This window comes from Neoarius graeffei, chromosome 9 (genome assembly GCF_027579695.1).
Source record: "Neoarius graeffei isolate fNeoGra1 chromosome 9, fNeoGra1.pri, whole genome shotgun sequence".
NCBI lineage: Eukaryota > Metazoa > Chordata > Actinopteri > Siluriformes > Ariidae > Neoarius > Neoarius graeffei.
The window spans coordinates 2,669,400-2,689,807 of NC_083577.1; the positions used below are offsets into that span (position 1 = coordinate 2,669,400).

The 20,408-nt window shown below is 41.2% G+C and overlaps 1 protein-coding gene across 1 annotated transcript in view; it reads right to left on the reverse strand.

Moving 5' to 3' along the window:
- ttn.1 (titin, tandem duplicate 1) overlaps window positions 1-20,006 on the reverse strand; it is a 211,255-nt gene extending 191,249 nt beyond the window's left edge. The window contains exons 1-19 of the mRNA XM_060928917.1: window positions 19,916-20,006; window positions 19,598-19,801; window positions 18,420-18,707; window positions 18,228-18,307; window positions 17,717-17,937; window positions 17,334-17,592; window positions 12,723-12,788; window positions 12,389-12,647; window positions 12,213-12,288; window positions 10,357-10,361; window positions 5,430-5,640; window positions 5,189-5,331; window positions 4,890-5,080; window positions 4,581-4,811; window positions 4,245-4,486; window positions 3,671-3,879; window positions 3,399-3,563; window positions 3,133-3,301; window positions 44-1,740 (exon numbers count right to left, since the gene is read on the reverse strand). Of these exons, the coding sequence (XP_060784900.1) occupies window positions 44-1,740; window positions 3,133-3,301; window positions 3,399-3,563; window positions 3,671-3,879; window positions 4,245-4,486; window positions 4,581-4,811; window positions 4,890-5,080; window positions 5,189-5,331; window positions 5,430-5,640; window positions 10,357-10,361; window positions 12,213-12,288; window positions 12,389-12,647; window positions 12,723-12,788; window positions 17,334-17,592; window positions 17,717-17,937; window positions 18,228-18,307; window positions 18,420-18,707; window positions 19,598-19,801; window positions 19,916-20,006 (4,807 nt within the window). The remainder of the gene's footprint in view (window positions 1-43; window positions 1,741-3,132; window positions 3,302-3,398; window positions 3,564-3,670; window positions 3,880-4,244; window positions 4,487-4,580; window positions 4,812-4,889; window positions 5,081-5,188; window positions 5,332-5,429; window positions 5,641-10,356; window positions 10,362-12,212; window positions 12,289-12,388; window positions 12,648-12,722; window positions 12,789-17,333; window positions 17,593-17,716; window positions 17,938-18,227; window positions 18,308-18,419; window positions 18,708-19,597; window positions 19,802-19,915) is intronic.
- Window positions 20,007-20,408: the final 402 nt, after the last annotated feature.

Consider the following 20,408-nt stretch of genomic DNA (forward strand, 5'->3'; position numbering starts at 1 on the left):
TAAGAATATTTCAGGCATTCTAGCTTTACTACTAAAAAATTACCTTGAATCAGTAAGAAGGCATGGCTTGAGGTCTCTCCTGCAATGTTCATGGCTTTGACCATGATACTAGCAGAATCTTCAGTGGACACATCTCTAATAACCAGTTCACAGACGTGATCCTCAGGCCAGTACCAATAAATTCGGTCTGATTTTTCCAGCAAAACACCATTCTTGAACCACTGACATTCTGGTTCTGGTTTACCAACAACTCTGCAGTGGAAGCGTACTTCATCGCCTTGGGCAACTGTCTGACTCTGAATACGCTCCAGAATTTTTGGAGCCTCCATACTGGGTGAAAGTACTATTTTATCTGGTTTGATTTTGGGAATAGTGAGTTTATGCTCCTCTTCTTCCCTTTTCTTTTCAGCCTCAGTTAGTTCTTTGGTATGATGAAGGAGTTCATCTTTTCTCTTCCTGAGCATATCTTCATAGGACTCATCTCTCTTACGGGACTTTAGTTCAACTGCAGTAATTGCTTCGTAGTAGCCTTCCTGGGTTCTGCGTTTAAATTTGCTTCTCAGCTCTTCAGATTCCTCTGTTAATTTCTCATGGGTTACCCTCTCCGCTTTCCTCAGCTTCACCACCTCTTTTGACTCTTTGGAGGTTTCTGAGGACTTCTCAGGTTTAATAACCTCAAACGATACTCTGCCATGCTCTTGAACAGTTGTAGGAGGCTTAATTTCTGGGGCCCGACGGAGAATTGCTCGGAAGTCTTCCCTCTGTTGAATCTCAAACTTCACAGAATGTGCCACTGCACCTTCAGGGTTCTCTGCCAAGACTTTGACTTCTCCTGAATCATAAGACTTGCAGTCCACAATCTCAAGGTAGTGAATGCCATCATAGAGTAGTCTGAATCGTTTGCTTTTGCGAATAAGTCGTCCATTCAGGTACCAGTTGACTTTTGGGCTTGGGTACCCAGTTACTCTGCAACGGAACTTAGCAGTTTCCCCCTCCAGTACTCTAATGGGCTCTGGAAGCAAGACAATCTCAGGCTTGGTTTTTTCAGTGATTTCCTCCACAGTAACTCCAGCAGGAGCTCCCTCATGAGCAATGCGCTCAATTTCATCTAATCTCGGTCCCCTTCTACCTTCAGGCAACTGACTTTCCTCAACGAGGCTCTTCTCATCTTTCACAATCAGGGTGGCTGAGGTCTGGTCAACACCAAATTTGTTGGCAGCTCTACAGGTGATGACACCACTGTCTCTGGCATAAGCAGCTTCATAGTCAAGACTGCAGTAACCAAACTCATTGACCATACGTAGTCTATTAGCAGCTTCCAGGGGCTTGCCATCATGCAGCCACTCAACAATCATTGTGGGATCACCAATAGGGGTGAGTCTGCATTCAAAATGTACAGGGCCAAACTGCTTTAGTCTGACAGAGGTCAGTTTCTTTTTGAACTGAGGCTTCTGTTGCTTCTCCTTGTCATAAAGGTCACCCTCCTCCCATTGTTCCTGACCATAGCGGAGATGCAGTGGCTCCAACTCTGGTGCAGCAATTTCCTTAGCTTTGTAAGTTCCCTTAGGAATAATAAGTTTTCTCTCTGGCTGAGGTCCCACTGCCTCTACTTCAACATTGACTTTGCAGCGAGTGGTATCCCGGCCAGCTTTGTTAATAGCTGTAGCAGTGTACCATGCAGTATCAGAGCCAGAACTCTGGGAGATCTTGAAAGAAGCTTCCCCTTTGCCACCCTCAATTCTAGAAACAAGCACAATTTCAAATGTTTAGATTGAAATGATTATTGTTTGTGGTACTGTTTCTTCTTCTTCTTTTGGCTGTCCCCGTTAGGGGTCACCACAGTGGATAATGTCCCTCCATCTCCTCCTGTCCTCCGTATCTTTTTCCACAACACCAATCATCCTCATGTCCTCCTTCACCACATCCATAAATCTTATCTTTGGTCTTCCTCATTTCCTTCTACCTGGTAACTCCATTTCCAGCATTCTTTTCCCAATATACCCTAGATCTCTCCTCTGTATGTGTCCAAACCATCTCAGTCTCGCCTCTCTCACTTTGTCTCCCAGCCGTCCTACATGTTCTGTCCCTTTAATATTCTCATTTCTTATCCTGTCCAACTTTGTCACTCCCAATAAGAATCTCAATATCTTCAACTCTGCTACCTCCAGTTCAGCCTCCTGTCTTTTTGTCAGTGCCACTGTCTCCAAACCGTACACCATCACTGGTCTTACTACTGTCTTGTACACGTTCCCTTTCAACCTTGCTGGCGATCTTCTGTCACAAATCACTCCTGACCCTCTCCTCCATCTATTCCAACCTGCTTGCTCTCTCTTCTTCACTTATCCTCCGCACTTGCCATTACTTTATATAGTTGACCCCAGGTATTTGAACTCATCTGCTTTGACCACATCTATTCCTTCCAGCTGTACCATTCCACTATCCTCACCCTCATTCACGCATATGTACTCTGTCTCACTCCTACTGACTTTAATTTCCCTTCTCTCTAGTGCACACCTCCATGTCTATGTTTTCTTCCACTTGCTCCCTGTTCTCAGTACAGATCACAATATCCTCTGCAAACATCATTGTCCATGGGGCCTCATGCCTGATGTCATCTGTCAACCTGTCCATTACCATTGCAAACAAGAAAGGGTTTTGGGTCGAGCCCTGGTGCAATTCAACATCCACCTTAAATGCTTCCGTCATTCCCACTGAACATCTCACTGCTGTCATACTGTCCTCATACATATCCATACTACACCAATCTCACACACTTCTCTGCCACTCCTGATTTCCTCATGCAGAACCACAACTCCTCTCTCGGCACCCTGTCATATGCCTTCTCTAAATCCACAAACACACAATGCAGCTCCTTCTGGCCTTCTTGACACTTTCCTATCAAAATTCTCAAAACAAATCTTGCATCTGTAGTAGTCTTTCCTGGAATGAAACTATATTGCTGCTCACATCTCCTATCACCATCTCTCCTCTTACCCTAGCTTCCACTGCTCTTTCCCATAACTTCTTGCTGTGGCTGGTCAACTTTATGCCTCTATAGTTACTGCAGCACTGGACATCACCCTTGTTCTTGAATTGTTTATGGTACTGTTTATTATGACAGAAAATATTCACCTGATATTTGGATGCTTGTGTGGGGTAATGATATCACTGTTCTTCAGCCAAACAATGTCAGGAAGGGGACAGCCGATTGCTTTAACAGCCAATTCAACCAAGCTGCCTTCTTTAACACTAATGTTCTTCAGCTTCTCAACAAACTGGGGTCTCACCAAGTTTTCTTTTGCTAAAAAATGAATAAGAAATCATAATGTGTATGTGAATATTTTCAAAGGTTTTCCAACCAGAAAGTATAAAGGTAGGCACAATAAAAAAGAACAGACCTTCTACAGTGAGAGTCATAGACACAGAGCTTTTTCCAGCTCGGTTTTGAGCAACAACTGTCCATTCTCCAGAGTCATGAGGCACAGCAGGAACCACAATCAAGGACTGAGTTCCATCTTCCTTAACCACAATCTTGTGGGTGTAATCATTCACCACTTGTTCTCCTAATTTAAAAAAAAAAAAACACATTTAGCTCTCTATTCAAAATCAATTTACAGTGTCAAATGTGTCTAATTCAACTGAGCAACTTTAGGGTCTTTATACAACATACCATTATGGAACCAGTATGTTTCAGGGACGGGTCTTCCGACAACTTTCAAATCAAATCTTGCAGTTTGTCCCTCAGAGCACTTAAAGGAAGATGGCTTTGTGACAAATACAGGCTTATAAAGCCTTTCAAGTTGGGCTTCATCAGTCTCATCCAGTCTGTGAGCAGGCGAGCGTCCAGGAGAACGACTGGTAGAGCGTGGTGATGTGGATCTGAATTGTATCAAAACCAGACTTCCTCAGTGAGAGTGACACAACATGCATAAGTTTACATCACTCCATATATGATGGATTTGGGAAGCTCTGATCACATCTTTACTTCAGTTATTAAAAAAGCAGCTTAAAAGCTGTTGTTGTGCTTTGATTATTTTCAATTTGCATTTAATTTTTTCTAGTTTGTATCTATCCCAATTAAAATTTTGGAATTTTTTTAAAACATCATTTCTAAATCACTTATTCAACACTTAAAAAATGCTCAGAGTGTGTAAGTAAATCAAATTTGGAAAATCACCTTCTACATTTCGCATGCATATATTTTGCACACCAACAACATTTTATAGTCATCAAATGGGCCATACCTGATTCTCTGAGCTGTTTCTGCTTGACGGTACTGTGGCTGCACAACTGTATCAGCTAATTCCACGTGAAGCTTTCCAGAGCTGACAGCATTACCCTTCATATTGCTAATCAAAGCGCTGTAGATTCCCTCATCCTCTGGCTGCACCACAGGAAGACGTAGACTGGCTCTACCATCTTTAAGAACCTCAGTTTGATAATGGTCTCCATGTCTTATGCGTTTGCCATCTTTATACCATGTAATCTGCAAATTAGAATACATGTTTAGTATGCAGATAAGATTTTTTAAAAAATTAGGAAAGTATATATTTTCAGGTACTAGCAGAAGAGTTGCTTACTTTTGGAAGTGGAGTTCCTGTCATTTTGAAGTGCAGTGTAGCACTCATTCCTTCTCTGAGCTTGTAATTTTTCACTGGCGTGCTAAAAGCTGGGGATACACACTCATGCTCAGAAATGGTCATGTCCATCTGCTCTCCATCTTCAGCCAACAATTTTTGGTAGGTAATCTTTAGAAGATGACACTCAATCTCGTACATGAACCTCTGCTCAACAGAAGATATCTGGAACTCCTGTGAAATGACAGCATGATTAGAGCTGGAAAGAAAGTTGAAATGAAATGGTGCTTTGTAAAACCAAGTTTTACAAACCTGCTCAGAGGTGAAGGACTGCATCATTTGTGTTTGCTTAGCCATCCTCCTCTGAATGATTAATTGTTCTTTTTCAAGTTCATTTGTAAGTATGGGTGGAACATCTCCGACTTTGGGCTCCAGTCTCACAGCTGTTGTCACTTCAGTCTTATATGCTACTTCATGGTCTTTTATGTAGGCTTCATATGCCTCTGTAATATGTATTGTAAAAATAATATTATATAATAATATGATATTCAAAGTTATTGGTTTGTGCATGTGTGTGTGTGTCGGGCAATATGACAGTCAGGATGACCAACCTTCATTAAGAAGCATAGTTGACGCAGATGCTTCTCCAAGCTGGTTCCTGGCAAACACTGTGTATTCCCCAGCATCATCAGGAAATGTCATAGAAATCTCCAATTTGCATTGACCTGTTTCTTTAATATAAGTGGCTCTATATCTGACAGATCAAACAAATAAACAAAATGTTAATATCCATACTTCAAATATTGCATGCTACTGCCATTTTCATACCATAATAATTGTTTTTAAGTATACCTGTATCCAGTAGTGAGTGGAATTCCACTCTTTTTCCAGTAGATGTGAGGTTTGGGACTGCCTCCAATCTGGCATTCAAAGACAACACTATCACCTTCCATGAGTTTCTGCACCATGGGCTTCCTCAGAAAGAATGGAGCCACAGCTGCTCCAGTGTCCACAGATTCAGATACAGCACTGATTTCTGATATGGTCTCTTTTCTGGCTTCAGCTGCAATCCTGGGAAGATTTTTTGATGATGAATTAGGAGACATTACATCTTTTTTTGTACATCAACACATCACTACCTGGTCTAATTCTTCTTTTGGCTGCTCCCATTAGGGGTCGCCACAGTGGATCTGCCCTTCCTGACACAACCATCCCCAATCAATCCGGGCTTGGGACTGGCACTAAGTATGTACTGTCTTGTACAACCCCAGTAGCTGGGTATTTTAAGATAAGATAAGATAAGATAAGATAAGATAAGATAAGATAAGATAGCCTTGTATTATCCCACAAGGGGAAATTTACATTGTTACAGCAGCAAAAAAGCAGCAAAAATATAGAAAGAAATACAACCCCAATTCCAAAAAAGTTGGGACAAAGTACAAATTGTAAATAAAAACGGAATGCAATAATTTACAAATCTCAAAAACTGATATTGTATTCACAATAGAACATAGACAACATATCAAATGTCGAAAGTGAGACATTTTGAAATTTCATGCCAAATATTGGCTCATTTGAAATTTCATGACAGCAACACATCTCAAAAAAGTTGGGACGGGGCAATAAGGCCAAGTTTACATTAGACCGTATCTGTCTCGTTTTCTTCGCGGATGCACTGTCCGTTTACATTAAAACGCCTGGAAACGCCGGGAAACGAGAATCTGCCAGGGTCCACGTATTCAATCCAGATCGTGTCTGGTCTGGTGCTGTGTAAACATTGAGAATACACGGATACGCTGTGCTGAGCTCTAGCTGGCGTCGTCATTGGACAACGTCACTGTGACATCCACCTTCCTGATTCGCTGGCGTTGGTCATGTGACGCGACTGCTGAAAAACGGCGCGGACTTCCGCCTTGTATCACCTTTCATTAAAGAGTATAAAAGTATGAAAATACTGCAAATACTGATGCAGATACTGCCCATTGTGTAGTTATGATTGTCTTTAGGCTTGCCATCGTTCCACTTGCAAGTGGTAAGTGACGCGCATGCCCAGTATGCACTGGGATCACACACACAGCGGCTCAGTCCCGAATCACTGCTCGTGCGCTTCACTCGCGCGCTCTGTGAGCTGCGCAGGGCCGGAGTGCGCACCCTCCAGAGGGCACTCGCTGTTCAGGGCGGAGTGATTTGGAGCGCAGGATGCCTGCGGAGCCGAGCGTATCCGTGTATTGGCGTTGCTGTGTGCACGCGAATCGTTTTAAAAACGTTAATCTGATGATCCGCTGATACGGTCTAATGTAAACCCCACCTATGAGGCTGGAAAAGTTAAAAGGTACAAAAAAGGAACAGCTGGAGGACCAAATTGCAACTCATTAGGTCAATTGGCAATAGGTCATTAACATGACTGGGTATAAAAAGAGCATCTTGGAGTGGCAGCGGCTCTCAGAAGTAAAGATGGGAAGAGGATCACCAATCCCCCTAATTCTGCACCGACAAATAGTGGAGCAATATCAGAAAGGAGTTCGACAGTGTAAAATTGCAAAGAGTTTGAACATATCATCATCTACAGTGCATAATATCATCAAAAGATTCAGAGAATCTGGAAGAATCTCTGTGCGTAAGGGTCAAGGCCGGAAAACCATACTGGGTGCCCGTGATCTTCGGGCCCTTAGACGGCACTGCATCACATACAGGCATGCTTCTGTATTGGAAATCACAAAATGGGCTCAGGAATATTTCCAGAGAACATTATCTGTGAACACAATTCACCATGCCATCCGCCGTTGCCAGCTAAAACTCTATAGTTCAAAGAAGAAGCCGTATCTAAACATGATCCAGAAGCGCAGACGTCTTCTCTGGGCCAAGGCTCATTTAAAATGGACTGTGGCAAAGTGGAAAACTGTTCTGTGGTCAGACGAATCAAAATGTGAAGTTCTTTATGGAAATCAGGGACGCCGTGTCATTCAGACTAAAGAGGAGAAGGACGACCCGAGTTGTTATCAGCGCTCAGTTCAGAAGCCTGCATCTCTGATGGTATGGGGTTGCATTAGTGCGTGTGGCATGGGCAGCTTACACATCTGGAAAGACACCATCAATGCTGAAAGGTATATCCAGGTTCTAGAGCAACATATGCTCCCATCCAGACGACGTCTCTTTCAGGGAAGACCTTGCATTTTCCAACATGGCAATGCCAAACCACATACTGCATCAATTACAGCATCATGGCTGCGTAGAAGAAGGGTCCGGGTACTGAACTGGCCAGCCTGCAGTCCAGATCTTTCACCCATAGAAAACATTTGGCGCATCATAAAACGGAAGATACGACAAAAAAGACCTAAGACAGTTGAGCAACTAGAATCCTACATTAGACAAGAATGGGTTAACATTCCTATCCCTAAACTTGAGCAACTTGTCTCCTCAGTCCCCAGACGTTTACAGACTGTTGTAAAGAGAAAAGGGGATGTCTCACAGTGGGAAACATGGCCTTGTCCCAACTTTTTTGAGATGTGTTGTTGTCATGAAATTTAAAATCACCTAATTTTTCTCTTTAAATGATACATTTTCTCAGTTTAAACATTTGATATGTCATCTATGTTCTATTCTGAATAAAATATGGAATTTTGAAACTTCCACATCATTGCATTCCGTTTTTACTTACAATTTGTACTTTGTCCCAACTTTTTTGGAATCGGGGTTGTAAAAAAGATAAGGTAGTGAAGGAGTAGTGAAAAAAGTACTAATTATACAAAGAAAAGGTATATATAAAAATAAATAAACTACAAATTTAAAGATAAAAATTAACAAATTTGCATAAATTAACAGGTTTGCAGGTATACAGTTAACATTAGTGTATTACACAGGTGGTATTGCACGTGTAAGTATTGCACAGGTAGTGCAATACCTAATGTGCATGTCTTTGAACTGTGGGTGAATCCCATGCTGACACGGGCAGAACATGAAAACTCCACACAGAAAGCCCGCCCCGGCCGTGGGGCTCAAACCCAGAACCTTCTTGCTGTGAGGTGACAGTGTTAACCACTACACCACCATGCCACCCAAATAACAATAACACTCTCATTCCTAGTGATTTTGTTGAGTGACAAAACTCTTCATTTGATATGTTTGTTCAAACTTTTATTTCGCTTTTGCCATAGCAAGATCTATATGTACACTACCATTCAAAAGTTTGGGATCACTTTGAAATGTCCTTATTTTTGAAAGAAAAGCACTGTTCTTTTCAATGAAGATCACTTTAAACTAATCAGAAATCCACTCTATACATTGCTAATGTGGTAAATGACTATTCTAGCTGCAAATGTCTGGTTTTTGGTGCAATATCTCCATAGGTGTATAGAGGCCCATTTCCAGCAACTCTCACTCCAGTGTTCTAATGGTACAATGTGTTTGCTCATTGCCTCAGAAGGCTAATGGATGATTAGAAAACCCTTGTACAATCATGTTAGCACAGCTGAAAACAGTTGAGCTCTTTAGAGAAGCTATAAAACTGACCTTCCTTTGAGCAGATTGAGTTTCTGGAGCATCACATTTGTGGGGTCGATTAAATGCTCAAAATGGCCAGAAAAATGTCTTGACTATATTTTCTATTCATTTTACAACTTATGGTGGTAAATAAAAGTGTGACTTTTCATGGAAAACACAAAATTGTCTGGGTGACCCCAAACTTTTGAACGGTAGTGTACATACATTATGGCTGGGGAAAAAACTATAGCTTGCACCAATTACAGTAGCCCCCATTGTGCCAAATCTGCATGTCTTTGACCTGTGTGGGAAAATCAGAGCACACTCATGCAGACACAGGCAGAACATGCAAACTCCACGCAGAAAGGCCCCTGTCAGCCATGAGTTTCAAACCCAGAACCTTCTTCCTGTGAGGTAACAGTGGTAACCAATGCACCACCATCACCTTGCCACACTCAACTTGCCATGGGTAATTCATATTTTTGGCTGTGGCTGAGTACCTTGATGCCATTAATAACACATGCTACTATTTACCAAATCCCATTACAGAACAAAGCAAGGATATGGTCTGAACTATGGTAGGAACCGTTTTCACTCGGAATATTATTTAGCTAACATGGACCAGGACATCCTTTCCAGAATCAGGACTATGACGGAATGCAGAAAGAGTAAAAATGCAATACTGTGCAGCAGTGTCAGATGACTGAGTTGGACATGGATGCAAATGCAAGATTGGGCATTTTATTAAAACAAACAAACAAACAAACAAACAAACAAACAAAACAGATCTAAAGCATGAAGCAGATTCAAGAATCAGGTACAGGCTTAAGGTCAGGCAGTCAGCTAACAGAGGAACATAGATACAGTGGGGCAAAAAAGTATTTAGTCAGCCACCAATTGTGCAAGTTCTCCCACATAAAAAGATGAGAGAGGCATTTAATTTTCATCATAGGTACACTTCAACTATGAGAGACAGAATGGGGAGAAAGAATCCAGGAAATCACACTGTAGGATTTTTAATGAATTAATTGGTAAATTCCTCGGTAAAATAAGTATTTGGTCACCTACAAACAAGCAAGATTTCTGGCTCTCACAGACCTGTAACTTCTTCTTTAAGAGGCTCCTCTGTCCTCCACTCGTTACCTGTATTAATGGCACCTGTTTGAACTCGTTATCAGTATAAAAGACACCTGTCCACAACCTCAAACAGTCACACTCCAAACTCCACTATGGCCAAGACCAAAGAGCTGTCAAAGGACACCAGAAACAAAACTGTAGACCTGCAACAGGCTGGGATGACTGAATCTGCAATAGGTAAGCAGCTTGGTGTGAAGAAATCAACTGTGGGAGCAATTATTAGAAAATGGAAGACATACAAGACCACTGATCATCTCCCTCGATCTGGGGCTCCACGCAAGATCTCACCCCGTGGGGTCAAAATGATCACAAGAACGGTAAGCAAAAATCCCAGAACCACACGGGGGGACCTAGTGAATGACCTGCAGAGAGCTGGGACCAAAGTAACAAAGGCTACCATCAGTAACACACTACGCCGTCAGGGACTCAAATCCTGCAGTGCCAGACGTGTCCCCCTGCTTACGCCAGTACATGTCCAGGCCTGTCTGAAGTTTGCTAGAGAGCATTTGGATGATCCAGAAGAGGATTGCGAGAATGTCATATGGTCAGATGAAACCAAAATAGAACTTTTTGGTAAAAACTCAACTTGTCGTGTTTGGAGGAGAAAGAATGCTGAGTTGCATCCAAAGAACACCATACCTACTGTGAAGCATGGGGGTGGAAACATCATGCTTTGGGACTGTTTTTCTGCAAAGGGACCAGGACGACTGATCCGTGTAAAGGAAAGAATGAATGGGGCCATGTATCATGAGATTTTGAGTGAAAACCTCCTTCCATCAGCAAGGGCATTGAAGAGGAAACGTGGCTGGGTCTTTCAGCATCACAATGATCCCAAACACACCGCCCGGGCAACGAAGGAGTGGCTTCGTAAGAAGCATTTCAAGGTCCTGGAGTAGCCTAGCCAGTCTCCAGATCTCAACCCCATAGAAAATCTTTGGAGGGAGTTGAAAGTCCATGTTGCCCAGCGACAGCCCCAAAACATCACTGCTCTAGAGGAGATCTGCATGGAGGAATGGGCCAAAATACCAGCAACAGTGTGTGAAAACCTTGTGAAGACTTACAGAAAACGTTTGACCTCTGTCATTGCTAACAAAGGGTATATAACAAAGTATTGAGATGAACTTTTGTTATTGACCAAATACTTATTTTCCACCATAATTTGCAAATAAATTCTTTAAAAATCAGACAATATGATTTTCTGGATTTTTTTTTTCTCATTCTGTCTCTCATAGTTGAAGTGTACCTATGATGAAAATTACAGGCCTCTCTCATCTTTTTAAGTGGGAGAACTTGCACAATTGGTGACTGACGAAATACTTTTTTGCCCCACTGTAAAAGCTAAAAATACAGAAACAGGAGCCAGGAAGATAAGATCAAACCAGAAACTCTAAACAAGGTTGCAAGGTATGGTAAGTCAGGAAAATACACACTGAGCATAAAGTCTCAGTTGAAGCACTCTCCAAATTGTGTTTATATAGCATAAGATGTGATTGTGAACAGGTGTGCATGATTAGTACTCAGGTGAGTGTGAACGTGCTGAGGACTGTAGTCCATGGTGGCCATGTTTGTAGGCCACAGTGTGTTCTGGGAAGTGGCGTGTCGAGTGGATCCCTGTGCTACAGTGACAAGCAGGAAAACCTATATACTAAGTTAGATAACTCTAATGGTAGCACAGTACACAGTCTCCCTGCATTTAAACATTTCATCCAGAGTAAATTAAGATGCTAGCCTGACTCAAATTAATTGCTGTACTATGTGTGAACACCACAGCTGATACGAAAAATGCTTGACTTTCTGCCTTTTTATTAAGAACACAAACATGATGCTTCATCACCAGAGACACAAATAAAGGATAAACAGAAAGTCACCTATTATTCTATTTTTGATTTGGATTATGTTTTGGCTTGCTTGGTGGACTAGCTAATGAATTTATGATTTGTCAATCACTGATAAAGCACCAAACAGTTACAAGAATTAAACATCGCAGGAAAAACTTTGACAAGGGCATGGCATACTCACCGTCTTTCTTGCATAGATACTTCAACATGTTCAGAAATAGCAGTCAAATCCTCCCGACTCTCACTTTCCTCAGACACTGTAAAATAAAATTAATTAACAGGAAATAAATAAGTCTATGTTCATAAAAATGATGCATGATGCATGTATTTAGTGCACTGTAACCCTGTTATTCATACCTTGCACAAGCAGGTAGCAGGAGGTGCTGATAGTTCCAGCCTCGTTTGTAGCAGTACAAGTGAAACGTCCACTATCCTCAGCAAAGGCCTCACGGATCACTAGGCGGGCATATCCTTCCTCATATGTGATCTGGAAGTCAATGGAGCTTTCAATCCTGTAGTCCTCTCGGAACCATATAATGCCTGGTGTGGGGTGGCCTGAGATCTGGCACTCCAGAGTCACAGACTCTCCCTCAATAACAGTCAGGTTCTTCAAGCCCTGAATAACAGGAATAGGATTTTAGGTCAAACTGTTAATACCAGGTTTGAAAATGCATTGAAAGTGAATACTTACAGCCACAACTGTTGGTGGCATCACTTGGACTTGTGTATGCGAAGGGATCATTGCAGCCTCCACAACCTGCAAAATATTCAGTGCATTCAGAGTCTCTTTTTTAGCCCATGATACAGATTATAGGATTACAAAGAAAGGAAAAAAAGAATTATTTTTCAAAACTGAAACGACAGATGGATAAAATGAAGGAAAAGTGCTGTGGAAATGTGCTTGCTGAGTGGAGCAGATGTGGAGCATCATGGATCTGTTAGGCATGAGTGATCACTTGATTACTCAAATGAAGCGTTGCTGTCAGACCAATGAGGTAGTGGCCATATTACAACACCCACATCCACTGTAAATGATGTGTGTATACCTCTCTGAAACCAGGTGTCATAAATTGAATAATATCTACCCATCGTGTGCCTAAAGGAGGACTGTGGAGCTATTCTCCTTACTATTAATTTGCACAATGAAAGCTGAAAGTTGAACACGACCGAAGTTTTGAGCAGAAAGAGTCGAGAACATTGCTTTCTACAATATCCCAATAGCAGAGACCTGATCCCAATAGCAGTGACAGCACCAATACCACCATGAATTAAAGTAACAGGTTTCATTTTATATGAATATAAAATACAGTTGTCTAATGTGATTCTCAATATGGTGTCTGTGAGCCTTTAGAGGTCTATGATTTTTTTTTTATTTAGTTACAGCCATGAAAATCACAACTCACAATTATCAAACTTTTTATAATTAAATTTGAGCTTTTATAATTATTATCATGAGCTGGCTTAGCGATTAGCGTGTCCACCTCTCGATCAGGAGATCGTGAGTTCTACTCACAGTTGGGTCATACTAAAGACCATTGTAAAAATGGTACCTACTGCTGTCTGGCAAGGCACACTGCAATACAGATGCGAGTGGGGAGTCAAACTCTCGCAGTTACCAGAAGGCTATTATTATTAGGCTGGTCACGTGAATGAAATGAATTTAATCCAAACTTCAGTCACTCAAAAGCAGTTAACACAAAACTAGTTTTTATTGTATTAGAAATGGCCTGCTGCTCTGCACCGAGACGGAGTAATCTGTAACCCACTGTAACCCTAGCTGTATAGGCGAGAGGCCGAGGGCTATAGAAGCAGAGATCGGTGCCACCCAATGTGCCTTAAGGGCCTTAGTACTGGGACGGGAGACTGCCTGGGAAGACCAGGTCCTGGTAACTCAAAAACAGTTAATACAAAATCAGTTAACCCTGTGATGACCTGGCGACTTGTCCAGGGTGTACCCTGCCTTTTGCCCTTAGTCAGCTGAGATAGGCTCCAGCTTGCCTGCGACCCTGCACAAGATAAGCGCTTATGGATAATGGATGAATGGATGGATAGATGGATGGATGGATGGACAAAATCAGTTTTTACTGTATTAGAAATGACCTGCTGCTCTACACCCAGCTTGAGTTGCTGATATAACTTGAAGGCTTATTTATATAGGCTTATTAACCAGCAAAAAGTGCAGTAGGCACAGTGTCTGGACTTTTTCACTATGACCAATAAGATGATAAGTCAGGATTTTGTATACGAATTATAAATCCTTAGCTACCTCACATAAAGTACATTTGAAAAATATTGCTTCAATGTACAAATATCCAAAGTGCAGATGTTTCCCGATATGACAAACAAAGTGAGCAAAATATAACAAATAAATCCATGCTTAATGTCAAAGCAAAGTGGCAATATGTAAAAATCTAGAGAGCCAAGGTGAAAGCAGTGTATGACTGTGATGCACTTAGGCAAGCTTTCCAAAGTGTAACAGTGACAGCAAGGTGCTTGTATCACACGTTAGCTCGCTACCTCCTCCAGACAAGCCCAAGTTTCGCAGTGAGGGCTGGTGTCCTGTGCTGTTTGTCCTACTAGAGGACCATTGGGATAACGGTCATCATTTTCATTAAAATGCTCTTCCTCTGGATTCATCAAGGCTGCAGTGTCCTCTATATCTGATCTCATCTATATTTTCCAAACATTTATATTGCATTAAAATTGCTCAATTTCTAATATGAATTAAATAATATAAGCTGAACACAGAGCAGTATACCTCCACTTCATCCTTAGTTAGAGTAGAATTAGCAATGGGCAACTCTTTGAAAATACTGGCCATACTTTCAACACTGCTTCCAGTATTATCCCATAGTTCAGTACTAGTTCCAGTATCAGGTGTACTGGTAACAGAGTCTGCAAATTCACTCTCACTGCTAGCTTCGTCAGGAATGTCAATGTCATTATAGTCACAGATGCTTTCAACACTGTCATCCTTCAAGATATTTTTTTCAGAATCATCCGCTGCCTACATATATATGTAGAAGGGAAAAGAAAGGAATAAATATGTATCGTAACTGCGATGTGAATCTCATTATCGGTCTCACTGTCACAAGACAATGCAGTGATTTATTGAGGTGAAAAACACGACACGGCACCAATTGATGGTTCATTCATGATGCTGTAATATTATTATTCTATTCAGGGGGATTTTGTGCCTTTGCAGCTATTTTGCTCATGAATTCATCAGGAGCTCCACTTTTAGGCAGCGACTAAATGTATATAAAAGCATCTTTACAGAAATCTGGATGTAGATTTAGATCCTTAATGAACAAGCCAGTGATGACAGTAGAAGGAAATAAAAACTTCCTGAGACGACATGAAGAAGAAACCAGGAGAGCAATCACACTCCTCTTCTGATTGACACCAGATAATGGGGAATCATTTCTCTTCCACAGTTGTATACTATAAAGGCAAACAGTACTGTGGGTGCTGAAAGTATGTTCCATATGAGCATCGTGATCTTTAGGATTACAGCAACCATTCTTAAGAACAATTCTGCAGTATCCAGGTGAGTTTAAGCACTGTAGTAAGTCTTGGTCATGAAAAATAAAGACCACTCTCACAAGGTCCCAGCCTACAGTGATGATTGTACGACCCAGCATTTCAAATATAAGTGCAAGCTTTAGAACATGTGTGCAGATAGCACAAAGTACTTCACCTGACCCTTATGGATCTTTCTCTCCTTTATGTGCTCAGCTTTATGTGTACGGAACAAACATTAAAACATATTTCAAAGTCATATTTAGATTACCACAATGATGTTCTGGGTAAAATGAATGCAAATAAAATGATTACAGGACAGAGATTATAGGGATCATAGGTAGTGTGGCTGCTCCTTAGTAATTTCTTCCTAATACAGATTCTATTTTATATTTGTGAATAATTCTGAATTCAGAGATGAAACGCATCGCTGAGGCCCAGAAGAAACGAGCTGTGCTGAAGGATGGAACTATCGCCACCCCCACTACAGCACCTACCTACGCGTTCCCGACATGTGGGCATACCTTTAAACCCCAGATTGGCCTCATCAGTCACCTCCAGACCCACAACCACCACCCACCAAATTGAAGTCATGATTATCTTTGGCCCTGAAGGACGAACATCATCAAGTTCTTCCTCAAATCTTCCTCAAAATTTCACTTCCTTGTTTCCTATTGGCTCATGCATCCAAAATTGATCAAATCCATTACTCCAAGTTCAATGGGGGAAAAAAAAAAGAATCTAACTGCTTTTTCACCAGGCAAATTTTGTTCATGTTAAATTTTATTTCGTTATTATTTGGTCTGACCATTAACAGCTTGATATAACCGAAGCTTAAATGTTGCAACTGAAAACAACTGGTCTGTTTTTGTCAATTCATTCATCTTCAGTAAGCGATTTATCCTGTTCAGGGAATGAAGCAGGAATACACCCTGAATTCTATTTTTGAATATTTTTGAGTTCTCCACCATTTGTTCTTGAAAAGAAAAATGCTGAGTTGAACTGCTTGCATCTACAATGGACAATTCAGTATTATTATTATTTTTTCCAGTGAAGCTGCTAACTTTGAGTCTGTCCCATAGATGTTACCACAGTACCAACAGCAAAAAGTCACGTTCAATCAAACACAAGCACTCCCATATAACCTACAGGGACTAAATACCTATATAGCCACATCATATTTAACCATTATTCCACAAAACCGAGTCGTACGTACACGAGCTGATAGTCGACGAGGCATGTAGCGCCGAGTTGTCTATAATCCATGTACGACGAGATTGAGTGGAATAACTGTTTTATTCTATCCACATTCACTGGATTTTGAGAAACAGAACATTTTTGTTATTTTTTGCAAATTTGATAAATAAAAACTTTATACAAAATGTCCAAAAAAAATAATTTCCGCTTAGAATGTAAACAAACTGGTGAAATGACAGAAGCAATTTGTGAAAAATGTGAAAAGTTTTGTTTTTGAATAGAGTTTTTATTTCGTCCTCGGTTGGTTCAGCAACAGCTCCGCCATTTTGTTTTTCCCTACTCATGGTATATGAGCTGATAGCCTAGTAGTAGAGTAGCCAGTCAGAGCGCACGATTGCTCATATCCAATGGATGTGGACAGAATAAATGCTGTACATCATTATTATATGTGTGTGTGTTTTCTATTCTATTAATTGTAGTTTGTGTGCCTTTGAAAGCTCCTTCTTTAACTAACCTCATCTCAGGTGTTTTACCACTAGGGGTTGCAAATGTTCAACTATCAGAAGAAAAAAAAAAAGATCACCTCTTTGATAATAGCTCCACTGATCTGTTGCTGCCTGGTAAAAGAGCCTTCCCACTGTTCCTTTTGGACATGTGTGGAAGAGGACTGGACATACATGGGTCCAGTAGACATGGTAGTGTAGCTGGATTCTGCTACATAGCCTTCCTGCTTCCATGGAGGCAAAACATCAGCAGCCTGTGTGACATACTTGCGTGTGGTTAATGGAGACTTCACGGGTCTAATAGGGGACACTGACACTCTTGAAGTTGGGGAACCAGTCCTAAAAAAAACCCAAAAGACTTTTCAAATAGAAACTCAACTATGATATAGCTATTATACACTAATGAAACTTCATGGACCACTCTGCTGGATAAGGTCCTTTAGGAAAAGGAAAAGCACTTTACCTCACAGGTGTGGGAGTTGGAGCCTTAACATGTCTTACAGGTGAAGGTGACTGGTGACGAGCAGCTGTAACCTTTGTAACCACTGAAGCTGATGTTGGGGACATTGAGGTCGCTTTTCCAGGCACACGAGGGGGTGTTTTGTGAGCCAAATGCTGAATCATAACACCTCCCTCCATTTGCATTTCTGTCATGGCTGATGAATCAAAATGAGCCTCCACTTTCTATGAATAAAATACAAGGCTAGATTGTTCTCTGATCTTTTTTAGGGTAATAACATTTAGAAGTGACAATCTGTGAATTCATTTCCCAATTTCTGAAGCTAACATGAGTGCTACTGCAGGAAAATCAAATAGTACCACATTATTTTGCACTGGGTTAGTACTGCCTCCTGCTTCGGTTACAGTGTGATTAAAGTGCATATTCAAGCAAATTTGAAGCATAAAATCAATGTAAAAAGTTTTCTTTTAAATATATATTATTCAAATACAGCAACTGTCTGGATTACGATCACCTTTTCCTCCATGGCCTGTGAAATTTGAGAGCTTGAAACAACTGTCTTGGTCTTCTTTGCAGGCACTGCAACTTCTTCACCTGAAATAACACATAGTAAAGTACCGAACCATACTGATACACTTTAAACAACTTTTAAAAACTAAACAGATAAATGTTTAATGAGTTAAATAAAACATGTCCATAAATTTACCTTGAACCAGTAGTTCTGCGGTTGAAGTGGCACGTCCGCTGCTGTTGGAGGCAATAACTGAGTATGTCCCAGAGTCTTCAGGAAAAGCCTCGGCAATCAACAAGCTGTAAAGGTCTCCATCTTGAACAATCTGAAAGTCAGCGGAGCTCTGAATCTCAGCTCCCTCTCTGTAAAACTTCACCACAGGTGTAGGGATTCCTGTCACACGGACGTCCAGTCTCATTTGTTTTCCTTGTCTCACTGTCATGCTTTGTAGTCTCTGAATAAAGGTCGGTGGCGCAGTTTCCACTGTAGAGAAATAACAGGTTTAGTACTTAAGGCCCGGTCCCACAATACCAAAAACTATAACTATAAATAAATGGGTCCCCTGCAGTTTATGTGGTCAGTGCTCACACCAGACCGATAATGATCCCTATAGCCCAGGCCTGGGTTTATCCGTATCAGTGAGATTGCTTCTGGAGCCATTTTTCCAGGCCTCGACCTGATCCAAAGTCACGGATTCACAGAAAATAAAAAATATAATACAAAGCACGGATCTTTTATTCACGGATATGTGATTTTCTGTGAAATATCAATAGTAAATTAATAAACATATAAATGCAGGTAAGATATTTTAATTATGAACTTCAGCAGTCCAAACATTTAATTTTTTTAGACATCTTATTTTTTTTTTTATCTGTGACACATCATCTGTATGAAATCTGTAACCAATCTGTAATATACTGAAACGTCCGTGACCCATCCGTAAATTATTAGCATCCACGATACATCTGTATTAAAATCCGTAACCACTCTATATTTTGTATCCTTTTTTATTATATTTCCATAGTCTGTGACCTATCCATATTACATCAACCACCAGAGTGTGTGCATGGGTTGTTTTGGAGTCCAAGCTGTACAGTATGACCCGGAATAATGTGCTACTACTTGGAACAAAAAAACTTCCATGACACTTTCTAAGTTGCATGCATTTATTTCCCTGAGTGTCAGGACGGAGTGATATTACAGTGGGGATTATAGTTGTGGTGTTTCTGCTCCAGACTGGAACTAAACTCAGGCAGAAGGAGAGTCAGAGTTGGAGTTATAGGTAGAGTTAGAGTTATCGGTGTTGTGGGACCGGGCCCTTACTTGTTAAGTTAGAACAAGCTATTTATAAATATCCATAGCATAACAGTCACCTGTAACCAGGAGTTCAGCAGTGCTAGTGGCTTGTCCAGCGCCATTGGTGGCTCTCACAGAAAATCTTCCGCTGTGTGCGGCTGTCACGGCGGGGATCCTCAGAACAGCGCGGCCTTCGCTGAACGAGATCTGAGCGCCGGGCAGAGCGGCAGCAGAAAGAACCTGGCCATCACGAAACCAGCTCACCTCAGGAACTGGATTACCTGACGGGAGCATAGAATGTGATGGAAACTACAACACGACTATGTCATGGCTCAGTTTATAAACAGTCCATCAGGGACAAAGAAAGATGGCCAGAATATGATTTTAATCCTTACCACTAACTTGCACTTCGAACGTTGCGGCACTACCCTCAAGTGCCACAACGCTCTGAAGCGGCTGTGTGAACGTTGGCGCCTGTGTTGTCATGATGGTAGGCACCCTGGAAAATACAAGAATGATGCATTCATTACATTTATTTCATAAAACACAATAAACACAGTGCTGATATTTATTGTTGTTACATTACAATATGAATGGCAGGCAGGCTAATTTTAGCTGCGGAGAAATTTAACTGACTAATCACTGGGTGTCGTTCATTCCACCCTGCTGCATCTGTCTTTGAGCAGCCTGTCATCTGAGAGACTAGTGGCTCCAAAAGGTCTGTGTGTCAATTCAAACACCTAACTGACAGCATATAGCGCAAGTACAAGCTGTGATTTCAGCCTTTGAAACAAATTACATATCCAGATGCATACTTAACACTGAAGGGCCTATGATTAAGAAAGCCATAAAAAGTTTTCAGACTCCGAGAAATCAAGCAGGTACAGC